Genomic DNA, 24,180 nt, shown 5'->3' on the forward strand with positions numbered 1-24,180 from the left:
CAACAAAACCCATGTATCGAGAGGCATTCGTGTAATTTCACAAAAATGAATAAAAACTCCACGAATTACTTTAATTTTTAATTTTTATATCAGGAAATCTTTACAAACTTTGCAATAAAGAAACCAATACTGTCCACTGGAACTCCTCTATTATATTCAGTTGGACCAAATCGTTGAACTAGATGTCTGAAAGTGATTATTTTTAAAGAAAACTATACAATTTTAGTAAATTATAACTTAAGTCTTACCGTTGTTCTTCCGTCAATCCACCTGCTTCCTTTATTCCAGGTCCACCAAAAATAGGAACTGCTTCGATTAAAATCATTTCAGGAAATTGCTCTAAAACCCATTTTACCATGCCCTCATTTTCGTCTTCAGTCACACTACATGTACTATAAACCAATACTCCATTTTTTTTAAGAAGCCCGACAGCATTTCTTAGCAGCTTCTTCTGCACATTGGGATATGATTTCAACATTTTTGGAGTTATATTACTAGACAGCAATGGTCTGTTTCCAATAGCACTGCATGGAGCATCTAAAAGAATCCGATCAAATTTGCAAGGTCCAAAAGGAGGATTATCTAGTTTGGAATCGTTAATACTCTCATGTAATAACTTCGTGGAGTCAAATGCAAATGCTTTGATTGATTTTATGCCATTTATTTCTATCTTCTGTCTTATTAAATCCACTTTATTTTCAGTCTTATCTAAAGCTATCACAGTTCCAGTATCACCCATTAATTCCACTATGTGAGTTGTTTTATTTCCAGGAGCTGCACACATGTCCAAAATTAATTCATTTGGTTGCGGATCTAAAACCCGAACACAAACTATTGAGGGGAAATTTTGTAAGAGAGCATCTTTGGATGATAGATCACCGATTGACGGAACTCCAGATATATTCGATAGCATTTCGATGGCAATTCCATGGTTGGCAATATTTTCTCCATACAATTGATATCTTTGCATTTTGACTTCCCCGGTGCCAATAAAGACTTTTTGTTCAGATTCGAAAACTATACTAGTGCCTTTTTTACACTTTCCTTCTAGATCAACAAACACGTTGACCATTTCTCCTAGCTTCGTCCCACTTTGCATTGATAGAACTCCAGGGGCAAATATGTGCGCACCTCTGAGAACAGCGGCTCCACAACTACTATCAACCATTACTTCTTTGAGGTCTTTCGAAGGTAGTTTTGGAACTTCATCAAGTTTTGATATGCATATGACTTCAGGGATTCCATTGATGGAAAATATTTTGGGAGTATTTTTGTACTTTGTAGACAAAATTGCCTGAAGCTTGGCACTAAAATCAGTTATTGAGGATAATAGTGGGTTTATTCGGTAAGTTGTTGTTGAGGGCGTTCGACACATCCATTCCAAAAGGGTGTTTATCCCTGAAGGCTGCTTGGATATAAATAAAAATGTTCAAAAAATTGAAGGGATAAAATGTAAAAAGATTATTTTTTAATGACTAAGAGCTTTACTAATAATTAAATTTAATGTTGAGGTTAAAATTCGTGTAAGATTGACCTATATGCTATGGACTCTTATTAATATGCCGTACAGGCTATGACTGAAATGTTAAAGTCCACTATTAAACCATTTATGGTTTGAAATAAAAAAAACCTTGACTTAACATTTATGGTTTATTATTTGTGATCTTACAGTTAAGCAGTCAGAAATGTTTCAAAGTAACTCTAATTTGTCTTCACTATTTCTTAATAACATCAAAATTTTAAACCTTGCATTTTTCACCTAAAAGTCGTTATGTGTAATTCACAGCTTCATTTCAGACTCTACGAACAAAAAAATACAAATATAACCACACCCTTAAATTGCAATTAATACGTAAAATTCAACACACAACGTCATCGAAAAACAATTTTGACATTTTCAACATACTCAACACGTCGCCTATTCACCACTCTCACATCATCGTGGCTGGGTTGACATTTTATGTGTGGTGCAAAAAAAACTGTTCGTCACAGTAAAATTGTTCCTCCCATCCAAATTGGAAAATTTTATTTAAACAATATTTTCCATTTGAATTATAAGTAAAAGAAAGTTTTAAAATTAATTTAAATAAATAGTGTAACTTACATTCCGTGAAAACAATTGTGATTCAACAAGTTGATTCTTAATAAAAGGTGATTTTGGGTAAAACATAATACAAAATTTTCTCTTGGTGATTTCCTTTACCAGTAGTTTGCTTTTGCCTTAGCCCCAGTAGTTTCCAATAAGACAGGTTTTTTTTTTAAATTTTATTTGCTGCTGCTGCTCTTGCTCTTCTAATTTTGTAACATGGAATAGAATGCGTGGTCACTTTTCACTCCTATAGATCACTTTTTTGAACTTTGTTTACTGAATGAAAAACTATGAATTAAACTTGTGAAAGTGGGCAGAAAGAAATTTCTTATAATTTTCCTTTTCATAAATTTCAAAGGAAAAAAATAGTTTTCCGATACAGAATTAATTTTGATTTTTATTTTACACTATAGAATGGAGGGGAAATTAGCAATATGGTGAGATGAAAGAAAAACGATTGTAGCGCCATCTAGTCATTGTCTCTGAAAACGTTGCCATACGCCGGTTTTATATTCACCATTCTCTATCTCTACACAATTACATTCCGACGTGGCAAGTTTTACTCCCTTTCTATTAGACAAAAATATATTCGCCTCGTTCTATCCACCACAAAATTCCGCAAGTGGCCATTTTGAAAATTCCCAGACTGAGATGGCGAGAGCTAATTGGATAGTTGGCAGATGTGGTGAATTTCTTTTCACACTGTGCGCTTCATTCGAAGAAAAGTGATTTTTCTTAGCTAGATTTTTCGCTGTCGTGTTTGCTGTAAATTCGTATGAATTATTTAATCTGTTTGGAATAAAAATCCACTTAGGTAGTGTATTTGATTGATATTTATTAAATAACTGTTAAAAGTTCAAGTAAGATATTCGTTTTATCGATGAAACGGTAATTTTTTCTGTCGACTCGGGAGTTTTCTGTTCATTCCTTCCTTTTGATAAATGCAAGTTGGTGTTCTGTTCTTAATGTACATACACACTATATTTCTTTTGTTAGACCAATTGGAATTTTATTTCGTCCATCCTTTCCCCGATCGGACTGTTTATCGTTGCTGTAAGATTTTTTGATCCTGGAAATTATCAAGTGTTTTATATTATTATTCCCTTGCCTTCCTAAATGGAAGAGAAAAGTTGTGTCTGGAATATCATCAATGCTGCAGGCAGGAGGAGGAAGTAAAAACGAAAAGAATTTTTCCTTTGAAAAAAAATGTTGAGAAAAAAAGAAGGAAAGCACTCGCCGCGTCCCTTTTTTGAGGTGAAAAAACGAAAATATTTGATGGAAGAAAAGGGACAAACGTAGTAAACACATTGAAAAGAGGGAGGCGAAGTGGCGATAGCAATATTAAATCGGTATAAATTGGAAAAGTCAAAAAGAAAAAAGGAAAAAAAAAAGTTGTAGAAAGAAAAACGACGGAGCACGACGAACTAAGAAAAAAGAAAAAACAATTTTACTATAATTTATTGTAAATTTTATCCTATTTATTGTGAGTTTAGAATTTGTTGGTAAATTTCTTTTGTTCATCTTTTGATTCTAATTTAAATCAACAACCGAGAGTCAAGTTGCGTTTTAATTAGTTTTTATTTTTCGTGTGATGTGGAGGAGTCTTGTCGCCTCTGCTTCAAGTTGATTTGCTTCGAGCTGGGTTGCTGCTGATGCTGAGTCACTTAAAATTTTTCATAGTGAAAATTGAATACAGTACTATTATGATGTGTCCATAATTTTCTTTCTTTCTATAATCAAATCAACAAAGAGATGCGATATTGTTCTTCGTTTAATCTTTCAAAATTTGATCTTTAGAATTCTTTAAATATAAAATACAATCTGAATTCTTATCAGAAAAATGATTTTCAATGAATTAATCGATATCTTTTCGTTGTAGAAAATTTGTTAAATAAACAAAATGTAGAAAAGTAGAGATAAAGTTGAAAAGGAAAGTGTGCTCAGTGGACTATAGCGATACGATAATAATAATTACGTTTCTTTTGTAGGTTTCAGAAGCGATAGAGCTTAAATCTGGTTTTATAAATCTTAGGCACATTATGCTATACCTATTACTTCATAGGTACATAATGTGTTTTCTAGCATAATGTTTGTTCAATTCGTGTGAAGAAAGTTCACTCAATGCGCGTTTGTTTCGACTTAAACAGTTTTTATGTTTTCCACTTCTAGTGTTAACTAACTCTTCTTTAAAACTGAATCTAAGGTCTAATCTGTGCGAATTTTTTCAGATATTCTAGTTCAATGAATTGAATCAATTAAAGTCAGCAGATTCACTTAATCGGTGATTAAATTCTTAACTATGAATTATTTGAGAAAAACTATGGTTATCTAGCATATTTCGAGATAAGCTAACTAAAAGAGTTACTATTAAATGTTACATACCCACTGTAAAAAAAAATGTGCAATAGTAAATTTATTGCGTTAATGGCAATCTTCTTGATACTTACTCTATCTTGGCCTGGCCCGGGATAAATTATCAACTGAACAGTTGGATGCATTCATTACTACAAAAAGAATGTTTACTTATTTACATAATGAACTCATGTACACATATAATGTAAATATTTATCACACACAAACTGATACTCAAGCAATAATAAAGACTTAATTGACGTAGCTAATTTTTATTTGGATGAACCTCCAGGAAGCCCTTTTGTGTATAGGTAGTCCCAACAAATGCCTCTATAATCTTTGAAATATAAATAATTAAATTGCTTGATTTTAATTATCTAATTTTCTTTTCGGCTTTGGACCCTAAATGAAGAACTGTTACAGTTTTCTCTTTAAACCATAAAACCTACAATATTAGTTTTTTTAATTAATATTCTTTTTTTTTGTTTCTTTCCATAAAAACACTTTACTTTTCACTTTAAAATTTAAAAAAGTTAAAAACCAGTTTTTATTTAAAATATTTTATATTTAATAAATTTCAATATACATATACAACGTTATAATATATTTCATTATACTTCTAATAGCAAACTAAAATATTTTATTCATAATAACAAAAAATAAGTATGATCGATTTTTTACCGTTAGCTTTGCCTCAGTAAAAACAGCTTTTTAAATATATGGCTGTTCATAAAAATAGGAGTGCATGACAAAGTACTAGATCTGTTTCGTAAGAAGTAAGAAAAACTGTAATAAGTTATATGAAAGTATACAAATAATGTTAGCTTACAATTTGTTCTTTGTTGCATAACAATTGTTTTTTATGATGCTTCGCATCTACGTGGCATCGAGTCCACTAAATCCCGACACCTCTCGACTGGTATTGCGTTCCGCGAATCACGCACTGCTTCTCACAATTCTTGCGAACTCTTGGGTTTTGTTTTATGAACATCCCCCAACAAATTTGCGATGGGGTTAAGGTCGGGGGATTGAGCGGGCCACTCCATAACGGATAACTTTTTCTGCTCAAACCATGATTTTGCCTTTTTGACGTTTGCTTTGGGTCATAGTTTTGTTGGTATACCCAAACCAACGTCATTTCCTTTTCAGCATAGGGTAACATAACCTCCTCGAGAATTTTCACATACACGGTTGCATCCATTATACCCCCACGGAATAAATAGGCCCGACTCCGTAACATGAAAACAAGCCCATATCATAATTTTTCCTCCACAAGGCTTCACTGTTTTTATAGTGTACCGTGGATCGTATGCTGCATTTTTGGGTCTTCTCACAAATTCTCGACGACCCTTGTACCCAAAAAGGACGGCTTTGCTTTCATCGCTCCACAGAACATTTCTCTTTTGCATAATCTCTATGTGATTTAACAAACTCCATTCTCTTTGCCACATGCCTTTTCGTCAAGAAAGATACCTTGCGTGGACTTCAGGCTGGTAACTTCGCTTATAAAAGGCGCCTTCGTGTTGTTACAGCGCTAACAGACAGTTGAAGTCCATTTCTTATTTTCCTAGAACCTATGGAAGGGTTCTATTTTGGTAACTGAACAATTTTTCTGTCAGTACCTATCCTTTTTGGGCCTGGTTTATTTTAAGGCGTTACTGGCCATTTTTGCTGAGCAGCCTAGGATGTCTTGAATATTTTGGTAGGTTTTTCCCTCCAAACGCAGTTTTCGAATAAGTTTTCGAATCTCTCCGGTGCAGTGTTTTGACACTCCTATTATTTATTTTTGAGATAATATTTATCAATTTTGTATATCCTAGTATGTAACAAATACTTAAAAATTTATATAGTAAAATATTTACTTATAAAATAAAAAAAAATGAATTTTTAACACATTTTACTTATAAAATCAAAAGCACTGCTATTTTTATGACCCCTCTATATCCCGAGAGTTTGAAATAATGGGTGTTCAGCGGGAAAACTAGGGTATAACTTCATGCTTAAAGTCTCTAATATGAAAAGGAAAGTCCGTTAGATGCAAGTAACATGACATTTTTTTTTAAGAATTTCCGTTATTTGAGTAACAGACAATCTAATAAAATGTAAACAGCACTGCTATTTTTATGAACACAACTGTATATACATTTTTCAAATAAAATATCAAATTAACAAAATAAAATAAATAAAGAATGCGACAACTCAAAAAATAACACTTTATTAATATTTGTGCTTTTTTTACATACTTATATCAACTTTTTAATTAATCTTTCTTACCATTGACTTTAATATTTTGTTAAATACCCTTGATTGGATAAAACTCCGTAAAGTCGCTTGGGCATATTAATTATAATTTTTTGAAGGTATTCAATGCCTATTTTGCTCCATTCTTCTTAAAACCGGTGCTTTAGTGCACTAATTGACGAGACAGGTTTTCGAGAACTCGGCGGTCCAATTCATCCCATAAATTCTCGATTGGGTTAAGGTCTGGAGATTGTGGAAGTGTTTCGATAACTTTTGGACAGTTATACAGAAGCCATTCCGTTCCAACATGCGCCTTGAACTTCGTGTCGTTATCCTGGTAAAATTTGAAATTCCTTAAAATGACCATTTTCTCAGCACTTTGCCTTACATTTTTTTAGGATCCTCAAATAGTATTCATTATTCGATATACCGTCGAGTTCCCATTCCTCTTGCCGAAATGCACCTCAAACCATGATGTGCCCGCCTCCATGCTTAACTGTTGGCTTTGTGTTTCTGCTCTTAAGCTCTTATTTGGCTTGCGCCACACCATTACTCTTTCATCCGATCCAAAGAGGATGTATTTACTCTCGTCAGCAAATATTACATCATCCCACCAAGTTGCATCCTTATTTTTGTGTTCCCTCGCAAATTTGATCCGAATTTGTCTGTTACGCATAATGATAGCCATAGTAGCCATTTGTCTTTATGGTTCGGTGTACCGTTGATGCAGATATTTTCTTTTTGCATACCATTAACACTTCTTGCACAATTTTTGGTGCACTAAACGAGGATTTGTTTAATTTTTTTTTTTACTATAAGCCGTTCTTCTTTCGATGTTAACTTTTTTGGTTGACTCATCTGCTTCTTTGGTTCGATCCTTCCTTTTCTTTAATACTTCCGAACAATATCACCGACAGTGTTTCGCTTAATGTCTAAAATATCAACAATTTTGTTTGTATGTTTCACCTTTACTTTGGTAAAAATAACAAGGTTTCTTTTTTCAAGACTTGCATTTTTCCTTTTGCGCCCCATGATTATCTTTTTAAATAGAACCAAGCGATCTTACATCTAGTCAACACTTTTTTGTAACGGTACTCTTGAATAGACGAACTGTTAATCGGAGCAAATGTCAAACTCAGCAAAGAAAACAAAAAAACGAATATTAATGAAGCTCTTACATGTGTCCTTTTTGCGTTGTTTATCGTATATCTTAATACAGTTAAGTGATTGTACCATTTTTTAATAAAATTTTTAGGGAATAATATACTTATTTATAAAATAACCAAATAATAAAAATAAATTCAACTTTTACCACGAGAAAAACACCAAAAATATGTTTAAGAATAAAAACCAAATATTAGTGACACTCACTGTATATTATGTATTTTGTTTATTATTTTTCTATTTGATTTTAAGCTTTTTATCAAGTAAAATTTAGAATCAGTGAAATTTAATAAACTATTCATTTTTAGAACTTATCAACAAAAGTATGTACTTTTTTATAATTTTTTTAAGTGATGAAAGCAAATTCAACGGTTAACATCCTTATGTGGTGGAAACGATGCGTTTGCATTAAGTTTTCGAACAGAAATATGACTTAAAATATTTGCGTTTTTTAATGATCATTCCAATCTGTCGATTTCAACTTATTTGAAACTTCTGGACATAGACACTCAATCAGCCCTATTCTGCTATTCACGTGGATCGTATATTCGATTCACACATTCGACTCCCTTTCACACTGCCTTTGCATTCTGCTATCCATCGGGTGAACTACATTATCCCAAACCAATTTGACATTCAAATAAACAGCTGTCCATGTACAAATCTTGGGAATTTTGGATAAATTGTTTTGATTCATACAAAAATTAAGTTTAATCAATCCAACTAAACAATAATTTGCGTAATTTTTGGAAATGGGCAGTATTGGACTTTTTATTCCAATCGTCAGCAGAGGAATAAGAAATAAGAGAATCCTCAAACAGAGAGCTTCGGAGAAATGTTAAAAAGTATCTTCCTTCCCCTAAAAATGTTAATATTCTTTTATTTAAAAAGAAATATACTAAATTTAGAATAGATGAATACCGCGCAGTATTACCGACGTTATCGACATACACAGATTCACTTCGAATGAATAGCAGAATAATGGTTAGTAAAAATTCAAGTAAAATTCCCCCCCATGAATAGCAGAATAGGCCTGAATGTTAGAGTTTTTGAGTTAAGTACTCTGAACTCATTGTTAAGAGCAAACTGAATACGCTCGGATCAAAATATTTTCGTAACATCTTCTGAAAAAAACAAGTTTAGTTATGAAATGCATTTTTAATTTAGATTTTTGCAAGCCGGTTAATAAAATATAAAAACAATTCATTCACACCTAGCAACGGAATTGGTTTTGCGTTTCATTTCTTAATTTTTGTTTTAATAATGTGATAGAGAATATACAAATTCTGTTCTTATATTTCTGACGGCAAAATTGAGAAATTTTGCTTAGAACCCACCAATTTATTTATTATATAATTTTCCTTCTTTGCTACATTAACCTGCTTCTTCTGTCATTTTATTTGTTATGAGAATTTTTATAAATTTTTCATCTCACATGCTTCAGTTTGTTCTCGTTGTAATTCAGAACTCTTCTCGGTTTTGTTGATCCAGTTCTAAACACTTATTAGCCTCTGAATGAAAAAAGTACAATTTTGAAGCGCTAAACAAACAAACGAAAAAAAAAAGAAAACAAGTTAGAGCTTAATATTTCAGTGTCTGTTTATATATAAAAAAAGAAAAATTAACTTTTTGTACCTAATGACTATTTTGCCTACAATCTTCATAGCATGGCCATGGTCGGTCAGTAGTTGGATGGTAAAATTGTCTATAATTGAACATCAAAGTTCACGCTTCTAAATATGTCATATTGAATCTTCCTATCGTTTTAGTGTTTACTTTTTTTAAAACTTTTTGTTTTTAAAAATTCAAATGTTCGGAGTTTACTTTTTCTAATCTTGCCTTTATTTACTATACATTATTAAAGTTTTTCTTAGACAAAACTCGTAGTACTCGTAGGGTAAAGGATTGTCATGGCCGAAATGTTTGTGTTCAATCCCTGACTGTGCCATCTTAAGTTTTTTTCACTGCTTCTTGCGAGGAATTGACAAATGCTCCAAGATAAATAAATAAATTAGGTGGCGCAACAATCCATGAAGAACTAGGGCCTAGTGACTTACAACTCTCAACCATTTCTGTGTGCGAGTAATGCTGTCAGAGATGGAAGGGACCTACAGTTTAAATGCCGACTCCGAACGGCTAATTTAAGAAAGCACTTTTTCATGACAAGAATTACTCTTGAAAAATTCATCAATACCTCGCAAGAGGTAGTATCCTTGAAAAAAGTTAGGTGGCACAGACTCGCAAGAGGTAGTATCCTTGAAAAAAGTTAGGTGGCACAGACAGGGATTGAACCAAAGACCCCTTGCATGACAGTTTATCACGGTACGGATACTCCTCCAAGAGTATTCTCAAATTACTTGTTACAATTCAGCTTAAAACTGCAGTTCCTTTCCATCCCTAAAAACATTATTTGCATACATGAAAAAGTGGTTGAGGGTTGTTAATCACTAGTTCTTAACGGACTATGGTGCCATCTAATTCATTTATTTAAGACAAAAGCTAATTGTTTACTATCTGATTTTCTCAAAACGATCTCTAATGATTAAGTCAAAAACGTTCTACATTGGCCATTACGAGGCAAAATAAAATAGATTATTAATAGGGTATTTTTTTTTGCATTGTGATAGTCTCTGCAGATTCGTCTGCTCGTATAATTTAAATGTACAAAATTATAGCAACATTTTTAATTCAGTTACTTTTTCACATATCAGGTTTTGCCCTTGTATACTGATATTGTAGGTCATATTTTGGGAACCCTGACTTGTAGTCTTAATATGAATGTAAACAAACAAAGATAACTCATGAAGAGTCTTACAAGTTCGACAGATCTACTCCACAACAATCCTTCAATCTTTTTTCTTTTTCTTATCTTTCTCTTCAATGAAATGAAACCTAGTTAATTAATTTGTCTCAATTGCTTAAGACTTTGTTTTTATTTATCTCTTTTTATTTTAAACTCTGGTGTCAGCTTAATTTTTTAAACCAGGTCAATGAAACAAATCTACAACAATTTTTCGTAAAAAAAAGATACATCATGAGCATTTAAAAATAATTACGGAAATAAAATGAAAGTTAATAAAAAAGCCAACACATTAAAAGAGAAAAGGTGAACAATTTTGTAAAAAAAAAAAATAATAATGTCTGCGTGTTAGGTACATATGTAGGTATGACTCATCACAATAAACAGTCGTCTGCTAAACTCAATCGTACACTAAAACTAACTGCTGACTGAGCTTTAAACACTTTCGATGTTGCAAAGTTGATATTCATGAGCTGCGACCTATGTTTGAATTTGAGTAAAGTTTATTTGATTTTTTTGAAAAATGATATCTCCGAAAAAAACGTTTCTATTTATTTATCTCTATTTTTACTCTCTATTTGTTTACTTTTGATTTCCTAACTAAGATTTTGTTTATTTTTTTTTATTACAGATTAACACTCCAGCCAGCCGAACCACAGTTTTAAAAATCTTCGGTTAAACATTCTCAAAAACATAAAACAAATACAGAACAAAAATCTTAATTTAAACTTTTCGATTTAAAAAAAAAAGGAAGAAAGAAAACAAGATGGGGAACACGTTTTCGAATCTATTCAAAGGTCTCTTTGGCAAAAAAGAAATGAGAATACTTATGGTCGGATTAGATGCCGCTGGTAAAACCACAATTCTGTACAAACTCAAATTAGGCGAAATTGTAACAACGATACCTACTATTGGTAAGATTTGTTTCCAATAGGTTTTAAAAACTTGCATTTTCTATTGGATTTATTAATGATTTTCTTCGTTTTTTTTATTGGGCAGGTTTCAACGTCGAGACTGTAGAATACAAGAATATTAGCTTTACAGTGTGGGATGTAGGTGGCCAAGACAAAATCCGACCATTGTGGAGGCATTACTTCCAAAATACACAAGTAAGTTAAAAAATGTCAAGTTTATTGGTTGTTTCTTTAACGAGTAATGTTCGAAACTTAAAACATTGACTTAATTTCGAACAAGACTTGATTGTTTTATTTTTTTTTTGATGATGATTCAAATGTTCCCAGATATAAAAGCTGATGGCTGAACTTGTTTCAAGACGGGACTGATTTATTAAGCAAATCTTCACAACCTTGTTTTGTTTTTTTTTTTTCTGTTTTGTAAAATTTATGAAAAAACAAATTTTTTGGTTTATGGAGATTTGCTTTAAATATTTGTTCTACTTATTTTTTGCCACCTCGAAAAGAAAGCTACTAATTTTGATTTTGTTTTTATTTTGTTTCATTTTCTAACAGGGTCTCATATTCGTCGTTGACAGCAATGACAGAGAACGTATTGGTGAAGCGAGAGAGGAATTGTTGCGAATGTTAGCTGAAGATGAACTCAGAGATGCTGTATTACTTATATTCGCCAACAAACAGGTACGCACCTTTATTTAAATATTTTCTCCTTAAAATTCGGATCCACAATACCTTAGATATGAATAAATGAGATTATAACCCTGAAAAACCTAGTCATTTATCAGTTGTGTAAATACAAAACAAAAATGTTTATTTAAATATTTTGCTACGTAGTAGACTTTAAGCTTGCTTATCATACAATTATGTTAACTGGTTCTTACGCATAGTATAAAAACAACATTCATAATTATTATTTGACTACTACTATTACAGTCAAACCCAGATAAGTGCCTCTCGCAGTGTCTAACCCGCATTAGTACCTTTTATTTTTGAAAACCAAAATTCTAGGGATTTATTTCTTATGAAACTTATTTTATAAGTACTTTTGGCTTAACTAAATTTTTCTATAACTGCTTAACCAGGAGTTAGTGCATATAAAAGTTGGGCATTTAACTTGAGGCGCTTATTCAGGTTAACTGTAATTTAAAGCGCTTATTTATGTTATGAATATTGTATTTTATAGGGTGGTTGCACTTTGTGAAATAACAGTTTCTGAAACTTTTCTATGAAATTTTAGAAATTTCCAAGCGTTGTTTAAGAAGTAGTTTTTACTTATCAGATGTAACTGTATATTTAAAATGCATATGATAAAGCCCGGCAATTTGGTATCTTTTTGAATATGCAAGTTTTCATTATCGCAGAATCCCTAAAGGACGAACAAACTTGATTTTACACATTTCAAAAAGTCAATTTCAAATAAAAACACATTTAAATTATAAGGAAACAATTGACACTTATGTTAGGATAATAAAATTTGCATTTTGTTCTCTTAAACAAGAAAATTTTGTAAAAACAATTTGGTAGTAAAGAATTACAGTGTGGTTGCTACGAACTGTCAAACTCTATTCGCGTCCCACATACCATCCACACTGCAACAAATAAATTGTTAGCTGCCAACTTAACCTCAAAATTATACCACTCTTGTTTTGTTTTTTTTTTTGTGTAAAAATTCAAGGCTGAGAAAAATATCTAAAAAAGGGTAGTTCAATTTGTCGTTGTCTGCGAAAAGTCAAAATATGCGAACATTAACAGTTCGCAGTTCGTAGTTCGTAGCTCATGTGCAAGATGCTTTAGACGTTGGTTAAGAAATTTTCTTTCAAACCCTTCCATTCAAGTTTTTTTGGGCGTATTTAAGTCTAAAACCCATAATATAAATGATGGGGTGCCAATAGGCACTGTTCTCGCTCCTACACTGTCACCAAAAAGGCGTTTTCTGAGACAAGAAATTGTTTCCGCATACTGATCTGTTTACAATGGGCAGGTTCAGCCAACATAAGGGACTTCATTTGCAGTCAACTTCATTCTTTGAACGTAAATTTTGACCAAGGCAACTAGTTCGTTTTTCAAGCGTCATAGATTTCTAATTCAGAACTTTACTTCGCAAATCTCTACTTTAAGTTCATAGTACAAAAACTACCAACAAAATTACATTTTGTATTTTAGAAAAAATATTAGTTATTTCTTTTCGAAATTGACAGGGAAGGAAGCCTTTTACAGAAAGCATTAAATAAAGTTGTGCAGAAAATAAATATATCGTAGAGTAATAAAGTTCAGCTTACAGTTGAATGAAAAAACCTACTTTTTTGGCAGCTGGTCAATCAGATACTAGAAACTTGCCTAACTTTCAAGTCCCTTATGTTGTCTGAACCTGCCCAATTTAAAAAAAGACTGTATTCTTCCAAAACTTGAGAATTACCTCGCTGGGCTGGTGCTCCAGTAACTTACTTAAACTTTTTGGTCAGTATTGATAGAAGAGCTTTTAAAAAATAAAAAATATTATTATCTCAAATACGTCAGTCGAACATCGTTATAAAGTTTCTTACCTAACTCTCTTTTACCTTTATTTCAACAGATCATTCACTGAAATAGCCAATAGTTGCATTAGTTTTTTCACACAATTCAACCATAATACTTACATTTTTAAGAATGCTCATTAGTTTACCCTTTACCCCAAATTCGGTCGTATTTTAAAGTATAGAGTTCATTCTTGTGCCGTACTATGCGAATGTGGAATACCTTATCACACTCTACCTTTCCATATCAATGCAATGATAACAAATTTAAAACCTATGTACACTTACATCTTCTTTCTCACATCCAATTTGTCCTTTGTTTAATATATTAAAGTTAATAAAAACCCTTTCATTGTGCGCTAGTTACAAAACAAATATTGCAAATAATTAAAAAATACAAATCAGTATTTAGTTGATTTCAAGTTTCTTTTGTATATATGGACAAAATTCAATATGTTATATTAATCACCCTTATTGCGGTAGTCGTTGAACGACATATCAAAACACGACAAAAGAATTAATAAATTACGTATGGCGTTTAATGTCAATTGGCGTTTTTGTTTATGTGGAATGCATTCATTTAGTGACATTTGTCTTAATGCAGTTATTTTTCGTATTATGTAAGTCGTTTTGAAAACAACAACGTCTCTTATAAAAACAAATTTCGAAGTTCACAAAATTTCAAACGACACGGAGTTTAAATTAATCTCAAAATTTAGGTTTTCTTCTTTTGTTTTTTATAATTGTTATACAAAGTGGGCCGCTAAGAATGAACTTCTACTTCTGGAACTTTCAAAGCCAGAAATACTATGAACTCTCACTTTTTAAAATTTGTCAAACTCAGACAAAGAGATACGTTCTCTTATATAGAACGTTTTAAGCTCGTACAAAATAAGACAACTTACAACCCTTTAACGTTCGCTACAATAAAATGTATGTAATGCAATTCAAATTTTGGTTTCGTATTCGAACAGCAGTTTGTTCATCATTGTAAAGTTAATTATCTTCATCTAGACTTAGAGAAGGCTCAGCATCAATCAGTACTAGATCTCTAGGAAGCTCCGATTTGTAATAAATACAAATGTTGTGGAACTCTGCACAGGTGTATACAATATGCGTTGCTTTTTGCGGAGAATAGTGTAATTGTCTTGCAGCGAGGAGATTGCGGAGTCGATTTTTCAACACTCCTATCGAATTTTCGATCTTTCGATGATATTTCTCGTTTTTGAGTGTTTGGTGTTGAAAAGACCTTGCCTGCTACCTACTTCTGGTGATCTAAAAGGAGTAATGAGGAATGGCTCCAGAGGGTACCCCGCATCACCTAAAATGTGGTAAAACAAGTTTCCCTTGTAACTTATTATCACATTATGACATACCCAGTAGCCATGTACTTCTTTCTCCCCCGTCATATTTCCTTTGCATAGTACCCCTTAGCTCACTTGAGTTCCAAACCAGTGAGTCATGACTTGGTCCAGCATGTCTTGCATCTGCGTATCTTATGCGCATTCGATGATCACAAACCTTAAATATTTTTAAGTTTAGGTGTGACAAAATTATATTGATGCAAGCTTACTAGCGTAACGTTAAGACTAAAATATCCTTTTTAGTTGTAGTACATATGTTGATCTGCTTTTTTCGGTGCCAAAATTTTGAAAGGGGTCCTATCGACTACGCCAATAATACCAGGAATTCCAGCCTGCTGGAAAAAGTGTAATTTAGCTTCAATTTTTTCTTCCTCGGAGAGTTCCATCTTTATCCATAATGGACACAGATATTCCTCAAGAAAATTTATCACTTCCTTAAGAATGATACTAAATGTAGGCTGTGCTCTTCCCTTAAGGGTGAATATTTTAATTCGTCGCGGGCGGTCCTTCAGTTTTAAAACTTTTTTGCACTTTATTCGACCTTATAATACATCTTATTTAATATAGATTTATTCTACATAAAAGAGTCGTAAATACTAGTAAAGCCTAGTACATACTTGTGAACCATCTCGTGAACCCATACAAATTTCAGTTTTTGGTTCACCCGTGAACTTGCTCGTGAAGCTGAGTGGAGAACAAAGTGGAGAGTTTTCGTTCACGGGCAATTCACGTGCAAAATGTACGGGAACTGTTGGTGAAGCTTTGACATTTGGTTTGTTCATGTTCACAACGTGTACTCACAAGTGTGTACCAGTGAGCAATGTCAAAAGTTCACTTTCTCCACTGGCGAACGTTCACTTCACGAGGAAGTATGTACTAGGCTTAACTTAAAAAACTTCTCCACGAAATCCGAATTTCCTGAAAAAAAATATTTTCTTTAGTAAACGACAGCGATCATACTTACAAGAGATTCTTACCTTAGCCGTCCTATGCAAATAAGGAATAATTTTCTTCTCTTTCCTTACATTTCAATATTTAGGAATTCCAAAGAAATGTGCACTGACGAAATTTCTTAAACCCGCTTCGCCCCTCTTTCTATGGCATACAGACTGTACCAACATTCCCTTGAATGCACGTTTATTACAAGAAAAAAAAAGCGAGTTTAAACTTTTCCCCTGTCATGGTATAAATCTTTTCCGGTGCAGGCTATTATAAGTCCGAATGTTTTTCAAACTCCATAAGCTTTATTAGTATTAACGTAATTTTCTTATGAAACAAATTCTTTAAAAAATTATTGTTTACTTTATTCCCGATTTGTTTTATATTTTTCCAGGATCTGCCAAATGCAATGAACGCAGCCGAAATCACTGACAAGCTTGGTCTGCACTCACTCAGAAACCGCAACTGGTACATTCAAGCGACGTGTGCAACAAGCGGCGATGGTCTATACGAGGGTCTTGATTGGTTGTCCAATCAACTTAAGAACGCCAACCGCTAAGATTGAATTAATTAAAAAAACAAAAACAAAAAAATATATAATAATAAATAAAATAAAATTAAAAACAAAAAAGAAAACAATTTAAATTAACTTAAAATCAACCAACAACAAAATAAGAAACTTTTAAATTTATATATATATGTTAATTGAAGAAAAAAAAGGAAAAACACAAAGGAAAAAGAAACTTTTAATAATTTTCCTTTCGTACAATATAAACAAATTTCGAGGAGAGAGAAAATAACAACAAAAAAACACGAAAAACTCAAACAAAACAAAACAATACCACACCAACCAACAACAACAACAAGCGGAGAACCCCGAAATGAGAATAATTATAAATAATTATAATTATAAATATATATAAATATTAGTTTGCCGGGCGGGACACCTAATCATTTAAAGTAATTATTATTAATTAAACAAAATACATTTATTATATAGGAAAGCACCACGGAAATCTATATAAAAAAGAAAACAAAAATATTTCAAACAATTCTAAAAAGCGAGGAATTGTTTTTCCTTCTTTCGTGAATTCAATTTTAGCATAAAGTTCTTAAAAAATATACCTAAACACACACTTTTCGTTTAAACAAAAGTAAAAAGCATGAGAGACGATCGAAATTTGTTGCCTCTTTCTCTACTACTCAAAAACTCAACAAATTCACCCGATGATGACGGCTACGCGACATTGTGTTTCTCCTACTTCTTTAAAAAGAAAACAAATAAAACAAAAAAAGATAAAAAGTTATAGATAGTAATGTTGTCCAACTCAGTTTTAATTTTCTTATGATTTTATAAATAAAGATAAATTACAAAACGAAAACAAAAGAAATTATTTATTCGTGAACTCTTATAACCTTAAAACTTAAACATAATAACAACAAATACAAAAAATAAACGTCGATATATTCATAGATATTTCTGCAATAAATAAATAAGAATTATAATATTCTTATTGAACTCTCCGCTGATTTATCTACATAATTACTTTCTTTTTAATTTTTTTATTTCGTTGTTCTTTTATTGTCATTTTCGTTTCCTGTGTTCCATATAAAATTTAAAGTTACTTTTTTTCTAATTATTAATACAAATAAATAAATAAAAACAAAATGTAAAATAAGTATATATATATATAATGAGTAAAAAATAATTTAAAAGAAAAACAAAATGAGAACAGACAATTTTTAGTATTGTAAAACTATTTATGAAGGTAAAAATAAAATTTTAAAACATACATACTTGGCTTGGGTAAGCTTTTCTATAATAACAACAAAATATATACATAAACATCGTAATTATTAAAAATACACAACAACAAACAACTAGCCTTTTCTTATTTTATATTTTTTTGTCGATTAGTTTGTTCATAAATATTTTAAGTTTTGTGGCATTTAATTTTTTGAAATCTACATAAATATTTGTTGAAATAATATTTTACGATAGACAAAAAACTAAATGAGTGTTTCTTTTAGAATCGATTTTTAAAAGTTGCCTTAATTCGAGTTGAGTACTGCGTTGTTTTAAATTAAAGATTAATGTAATAATATATTCACTTTATTAAAAGGGCCCAAATTCGTTCGGGTGAACAAATCTAGATTTTTACAAAGTTGTACAAAATAAAAAAGAACTTGACATCTTAGGTGGTTCTTGACTTTACTTAACGCTTTCTGTTGTCCATGCAATTATAAGTTAAAACATTTACGATAGAGATAGAGGAACTTAAGAAGGAACAGCAAGAATGTTGGTACTTGAAAGCTTACAAATTTACAACCAATTAAGCGTTTGTTTATAAGTAAATTGGAAATGCGAGATCCCATTTGTTAATCCCTGAAAATATGAAGGTTTTTTTTTTTAGAGATTTCCCATAGAAATATTTAAATTCGGGACCGTATTGCTTTTTTTTCTTCAAATTATAAATACCTACAAGATTTCCAGATTATCAAGACAGGAGTTATTCAGGCCTATTACGAATTGCAGCGTAATCGGGAACTTTACAATCACAGAGTACGTTGTATCAAAATTTCTAACGTGTTGTTAGGCTACGAATCCGAATAAATTATTTCATAAGGCCCGAACGGAATCAAAGAAAAGCAAATTAAACCTACTTGTCAAAGCCGACTGATTTATTTAATTTTTTTTTTTAAAATATTGCTTTTTATTGATGTTTTTTTATAGTTTAATATTCAGTCGTTCTTTGACTTCAAAGTGTGAAGAAGTGCTATTTTTATTTTAGTTTCAAAAAACAAGTCCAAGTGTGTTAATAAATCTAAAGTTGGCAAGTTGCCACAACTTTTTTAAACTCATCGGTAGCTCAGTGGAGGTGGCGTCTGCAGACGAATCCAAAGGTCGTGGGTTCGAATCCCGGGCGGAGTCGACGAAAAATATTATAGCTTTTTTTCATAATCGAGAAATTGTTGATTTCATCGATTGGGAAGAGAAGCAAATGGTTAAGGAGAAGAAAGCGGGGGTATCGAAAGATACCTCTGCCAACACGTCAGGCGATGTTACGGTGGTGCCAGTAACAGTACCACAAACAACAGCAACAACATCTGGTCAAACATCAGACCACTGGATAGAAGCAGCAGCAACTATCAAAAAAAGAAAAATGAAGAAGCATAGCCCAAACAAAGTGGAGAGGGCCAACTCTGCTAAGCGGCGGGACATGCGGAAACAAATGGAGGGTGGTAAAGGAGGAGTTACCACCGAGAGCGAGTTTTCAGACTACGCAGAGTCTGAAAAAACTGAATACGTGTCCGAAGGTGGAGAGGGGCTCTTCAGGCCTCCGAATATGGATTTAATCCTATCGGAGCCAGAGCCAGTCCCGCCGACAACGAAGGCTTTGGAGGTAATGGCGGACCTCCAAGATGAAACCGAACTGGTGCAGGCCCTGCAAACCAAACAGGCAGCCATCAGCCAGTTCGAGGAAAGTCTCAACAAGCTCAAGGAGGAAATAGAGCCCCTCCTCACTGCACTTAAAAACAAACAAGAGGCGCGTCGAAAGCAAGAGGCAGCCCAAAAAGAACAGCAGCAAAAACAACAGCAACATCAACCACAGCAGCAAAAACAACCACAACCCAAGCCCGCTCCCAAAATCACAGGAGCGGAGCAAAATAAAAAGAAACCAGCTGCAGTGACAGGCCCAATTGCTGATGGCCCATCGACCTCGGCCAAGGCCAAACAGCAGCAACAACAACAGCTACAATCAAGGCAGCAGGAGCAGCAGAAACAGCAGCAGCAGCAGCAGAAGAAGAAGCAGCAACAACAACAGCAACAACCACAGCCCAAAAAAGAGAAGGTGCCACCAATCAGGACCTACCGGGTTGACCTGCAGGACCTAAAACAGGTATGTAAGTCGGCCACTAAGGGCAAATTTGTAATAAAGATTTTAAATGACAACGAAAAGCGTTATTCGGTACAGTGCTTCTCACTGGCCGAATACAATTTACTTAAAGGCGTGCTCAAACAGGCCACCGCTGAGTTCTTCAGCTATACGCCTAAGAGCGAAAAATTCCAGACGGTCCTTCTGAAGGGCATAAGTTCCTGCACGGAACCAGAGGAGCTCTTAGCTGAGCTCCGTCAAAAAGCCACGGACGATCTCGATTTTATCGGGGTCAAGCCGTTCACTACGGTGAAGTCCAGGCGGGAGGGTTATAGGCTGCCAATGTTCTTGGTAACATTATCGCCCCAAAGCAGTTTTGATAGTGTGAAGAAAATCAAATCTCTCGACTATCAAACTGCACGATGGGATACATTAAAAAGGCACGACGGCATTTTACAATGTACTAACTGCCAGAGGTTTGGCCATGCCAATGCCAACTGCAATATGCAGTTGCGTTGTGTGAGGTGCGGAGAAACCCACAAAGAAGGAGAGTGCAAGCTGGGGAATGAGCGGGTTGAGGATTTGACCCTGCTCAAGTGTGTCCTTTGTGGAAACCAAGGGCACCCGGCTAACTATAGGGGTTGCCCTAAGGTCCAACAAATGAAGCAAAAACAGGCCAGTCAAAAAGCCGAAAAAAGTCGAACAGTTCGACAGGCTCCAACACAAAAATTCGTGGATCCCAAATTCTCTTACGCCCAAATGGTGTCAGGGAGTGGAAACACGAGACAGGCTCCACCAACGGTTGCCCCAAAGGCCCCTGTGCCTAAGGCACCAGAGGTGCAGCCTGACATTGTAGCCTTGTTGTTGAGCATTCAAGGTCAACTAACAGGACTGCAAAGTCAGATAAAGGAGCAAGGCAAAAGGGTAGATCATCTCTACTCTTTGTTGCCTGGCCTGGCGCAACTAAGACCATAATGGGCGCGCTGCCGGAGACGCGCCTAAAAGTCCTAGCTGTGAATGTAAATTCACTGATTAGGATTGAACGAAGAGCCAATATGTTCCAATTGTTGAAAGACTACAGTCCCGATGTGTTTATGGCTAGCGAAACTAAGCTAAACCACAACCACAAATTGACTCATAAAAATTACAATATCGTAAGAAGAGACCGGCCTGACTCCACTCAAGGGGGCGGTGTCGCTCTCTTCATACGAAAAGGCATTAATTATAAAGTCATATACAACAATGAATTGCGAAAGCTCAAGACGCTAGAAGTTTGCGTCGTATGCATCTCTCTCTCTCAAGGGAAGCGGATGTATATGATTGCGGCTTATGCGGCTGGAGCTCCGCAGGTTACTTACTTTGCTTCAGAACTCGAGATTCTTTTTAGGGAACTGAAACTGGGCTTGGAAGAAAACTATTTCATCTTGGCCGGTGATTTGAACGCAAAACATGAAGATTGGGGAAATCAACATAGTAATCCCAGAGGTAATCATCTTTTTAATTTGATGAATCTTTACAGCGTTGAATATGGCGTCGACCTGCTGGCTACTGAAAGGCCATCGTATCCAAGAAGCGGCTCCTTTCTGGACCTTTTGCTGTACGACACCAGACTGACAGTTACAGACAAAGTGGGTAATCACCCGCGAAACTGCTTACAGACAGTCGAGTACGACAGTGATCACTGCGGACTGGCTGCTGTAATGCAGATTCCGAACGAACGCGTGGAGTTGGAGGAATACGTTCCAACGCATTCTTACAATTACAGCAAGATGCGGTGGTCTCGTTTCACCAATGCCCTAGCGAGAGAACTTCGTTCGAGTGACATAGCCCCACCAAACAACAGAAACCTGACAAATACAGAAATCGACCAACACTTACAACAGATGGACGAAACAATAAAACGAACGATGGAACGGACAATCCCAAAGTACAAAGAACGGGACCAAATGGACGCTTACAGAAACGTGACAATTGACGCACTACGTAGGCACAAGAGTGGCTTACTGACAAGACTCAAAAACTTGTACAGACGACTTAGAGACCCACACGACCTGGAGGTTAGGACACTGAAGTCGTCAATAAAAAATGTCAATCTGTTGATTAAGGAGAACTACAGGCTATCAATTAACAAGTACTGGGACTGCAAGATCCGGGCAGTTAATTCGAGCGACCCTAGTATGTTCCCTAAAATCAACAAGATATTCAGAAAAAAGAACGACAATGACCTTCCGAGTCTGAAACTCCAAAGAACCGAAGAAAACAGAGACGTACTCATGACAGCGCAAATAGATCCAGAGGAAGCCATCCTTGACGATGACTTTTATATAATTGAAGATCCGAAGGAAAAAGTGGAGGCGGTGGGAGCTGCTTTTCAGCAAGTGTACAAGGTGAATGTTAGCATTCGCCCCAACCACGACCTGGAAAACAGAGCCCTACTTAATCACTTTTACCTCCGTAATGATATCACACATTGGCGATCTGAGAACCGCGGTTTTATGCGGTTCAATGACGATTCCTTGGCAAATGCCATAATCGCCGACCAAATGGGACCAAGTCCCTTGTTAGTGACGAAGGTTGAGCTTCAACTCATCTTCAATTCAATAAAAAATAAAAAGTCAGCAGGTGTCGATGGTATATCCAACGTTGTACTAAGACATTTACCGACGGAAGCAATTGACATTTACACCACACTCTTCAACAATGCACTGAATAATGCATATTATCCAGTGCATTGGAAGACCGCTGTGGTTCATCCTCTCCCGAAAAAGGGAAAGGACAACTCCAACCCGTCAAATCTTCGGTCGATAAGTCTTCTTCCGAGCATCAGCAAAGTTTTCGAAAAGATCATTAATAGGGCTCTGACTAAGTGGGCTGCGGACAACAAAATAATTCCGGATAAACAGTTCGGGTTCAAGGCGGGTCATGACACAATTCATGCTGCGTCTAAACTCGTTTCTGATATCCAATGGAATAAATCAAAACAACAATGCACAGGTGCTGTCCTGGTTGATTTGGAAAAGGCCTTTGACACCGTATGGTTAGAGGGTCTTTACCTAAAATTGAGCAGGTTTGGCATTAGCAAGCCATTGTTGTATATACTTTATGATATGCTTAACGGTAGAAAGTTTGTTGTCAAAAGTGGCAATGTAACTTCTACCACAACGTTCTCAATTAAAAATGGTCTTCAACAGGGAGCGGTGAATTCGCCGATTCTCTTCAACATTTACACCAGCGATCTGATAGGTAGTCTTACAAAGGCAATTGCGTACGCCGACGATCTAATTGCGTACAGAACGGCCCGAAAGGTTGAGGTTATTAGAATTCTCTTGCAGCGTGATTTCGACAAGATTCAGCGATATTGCGACGACTGGAAACTGAAAATAAATGTCCAGAAGTCAGAGACAATTCTGTTCCGGACTCCGTTGGCTAGGGCCACGAGGGATACGTGTAAGAATTGGCGCAAGATGGTCATCGTTGATCTTCACGGGCAGCCATTGGCGAGCAAAAGTGTAGTGAAGTACCTCGGTATCTGGTTAGATAAGTATTTATATTTCGACAGACATATAAATGCTGCTCTGACCAGGGCCAGAGGAGCCTTCGCTCTGACGAAACGGCTGTTTTTTAGCAGTCGGCTTGACCCCAGAGTGAAGGTAATTTGCTACATGGCCCTCATACGGCCAATGATCGTTTATGGTTGTCCTGTGTGGTTCAACGTTGCCCCTTCTCAGATGGAGAAGTTTCGGGTGTTCGAGCGGCAGTGTTTACGACGCTGTACCGGCTTATATCGAACAGCCGAATCTTCTTATGTGCATTATTATTCCAACGAGGTCCTGTACAACGGGGCTCGAATCAACAGAATTGACAATTTCGTGATAAAACTCGTTCGAGGTCACATTGCAAGAGCTATGTCTTCGACCAACAATTTA

General features: G+C 34.7%; 2 protein-coding genes across 2 annotated transcripts; one reads left to right on the top strand and one right to left on the bottom strand.

Moving 5' to 3' along the window:
* Positions 1–65: 65 nt before the first annotated feature.
* LOC129939978 (tRNA (cytosine(72)-C(5))-methyltransferase NSUN6) lies at positions 66–2,595 on the bottom strand. Its single transcript, XM_056048191.1, has 3 exons — positions 2,105–2,595; positions 249–1,405; positions 66–186 (listed from the first exon to the last, which is right to left on the bottom strand). The coding sequence occupies exons 1-3, from the start codon at positions 2,168–2,170 to the stop codon at positions 90–92; spliced, it is 1,320 nt and encodes a 439-aa protein (XP_055904166.1). The 5' UTR covers positions 2,171–2,595; the 3' UTR covers positions 66–89.
* Positions 2,596–2,757: 162 nt separating this feature from the next.
* On the top strand, positions 2,758–17,767 carry LOC129939976 (ADP-ribosylation factor 1). The gene is made up of 5 exons (XM_056048189.1): positions 2,758–2,903; positions 11,278–11,560; positions 11,646–11,755; positions 12,116–12,241; positions 16,771–17,767. The coding sequence occupies exons 2-5, from the start codon at positions 11,413–11,415 to the stop codon at positions 16,933–16,935; spliced, it is 549 nt and encodes a 182-aa protein (XP_055904164.1). The 5' UTR covers positions 2,758–2,903; positions 11,278–11,412; the 3' UTR covers positions 16,936–17,767.
* The last annotated feature ends 6,413 nt before the right edge of the window (positions 17,768–24,180 follow it).

This window comes from Eupeodes corollae, chromosome 1, assembly GCF_945859685.1.
Source record: "Eupeodes corollae chromosome 1, idEupCoro1.1, whole genome shotgun sequence".
Classification (NCBI taxonomy): Eukaryota; Metazoa; Arthropoda; class Insecta; order Diptera; family Syrphidae; genus Eupeodes; species Eupeodes corollae.

Bases quoted from the DNA above. Each gene is read 5' to 3' on its own strand.
- LOC129939978 (XM_056048191.1), bottom strand. From the start codon at position 2,170: ATGTTTTACCCAAAATCACCTTTTATTAAGAATCAACTTGTTGAATCA. The intron at 1,406-2,104 runs GTAAGTTACACT...ATATCCAAGCAG, and splicing joins CACAATTGTTTTCACGGAAT to CCTTCAGGGATAAACACCCT. The intron at 187-248 runs GTAAGACTTAAG...AATCACTTTCAG, and splicing joins GGATTGACGGAAGAACAACG to ACATCTAGTTCAACGATTTG.
- LOC129939976 (XM_056048189.1), top strand. From the start codon at position 11,413: ATGGGGAACACGTTTTCGAATCTATTCAAAGGTCTCTTTGGCAAAAAA. The intron at 11,756-12,115 runs GTAAGTTAAAAA...ATTTTCTAACAG, and splicing joins ATTACTTCCAAAATACACAA to GGTCTCATATTCGTCGTTGA. The intron at 12,242-16,770 runs GTACGCACCTTT...ATATTTTTCCAG, and splicing joins TTATATTCGCCAACAAACAG to GATCTGCCAAATGCAATGAA.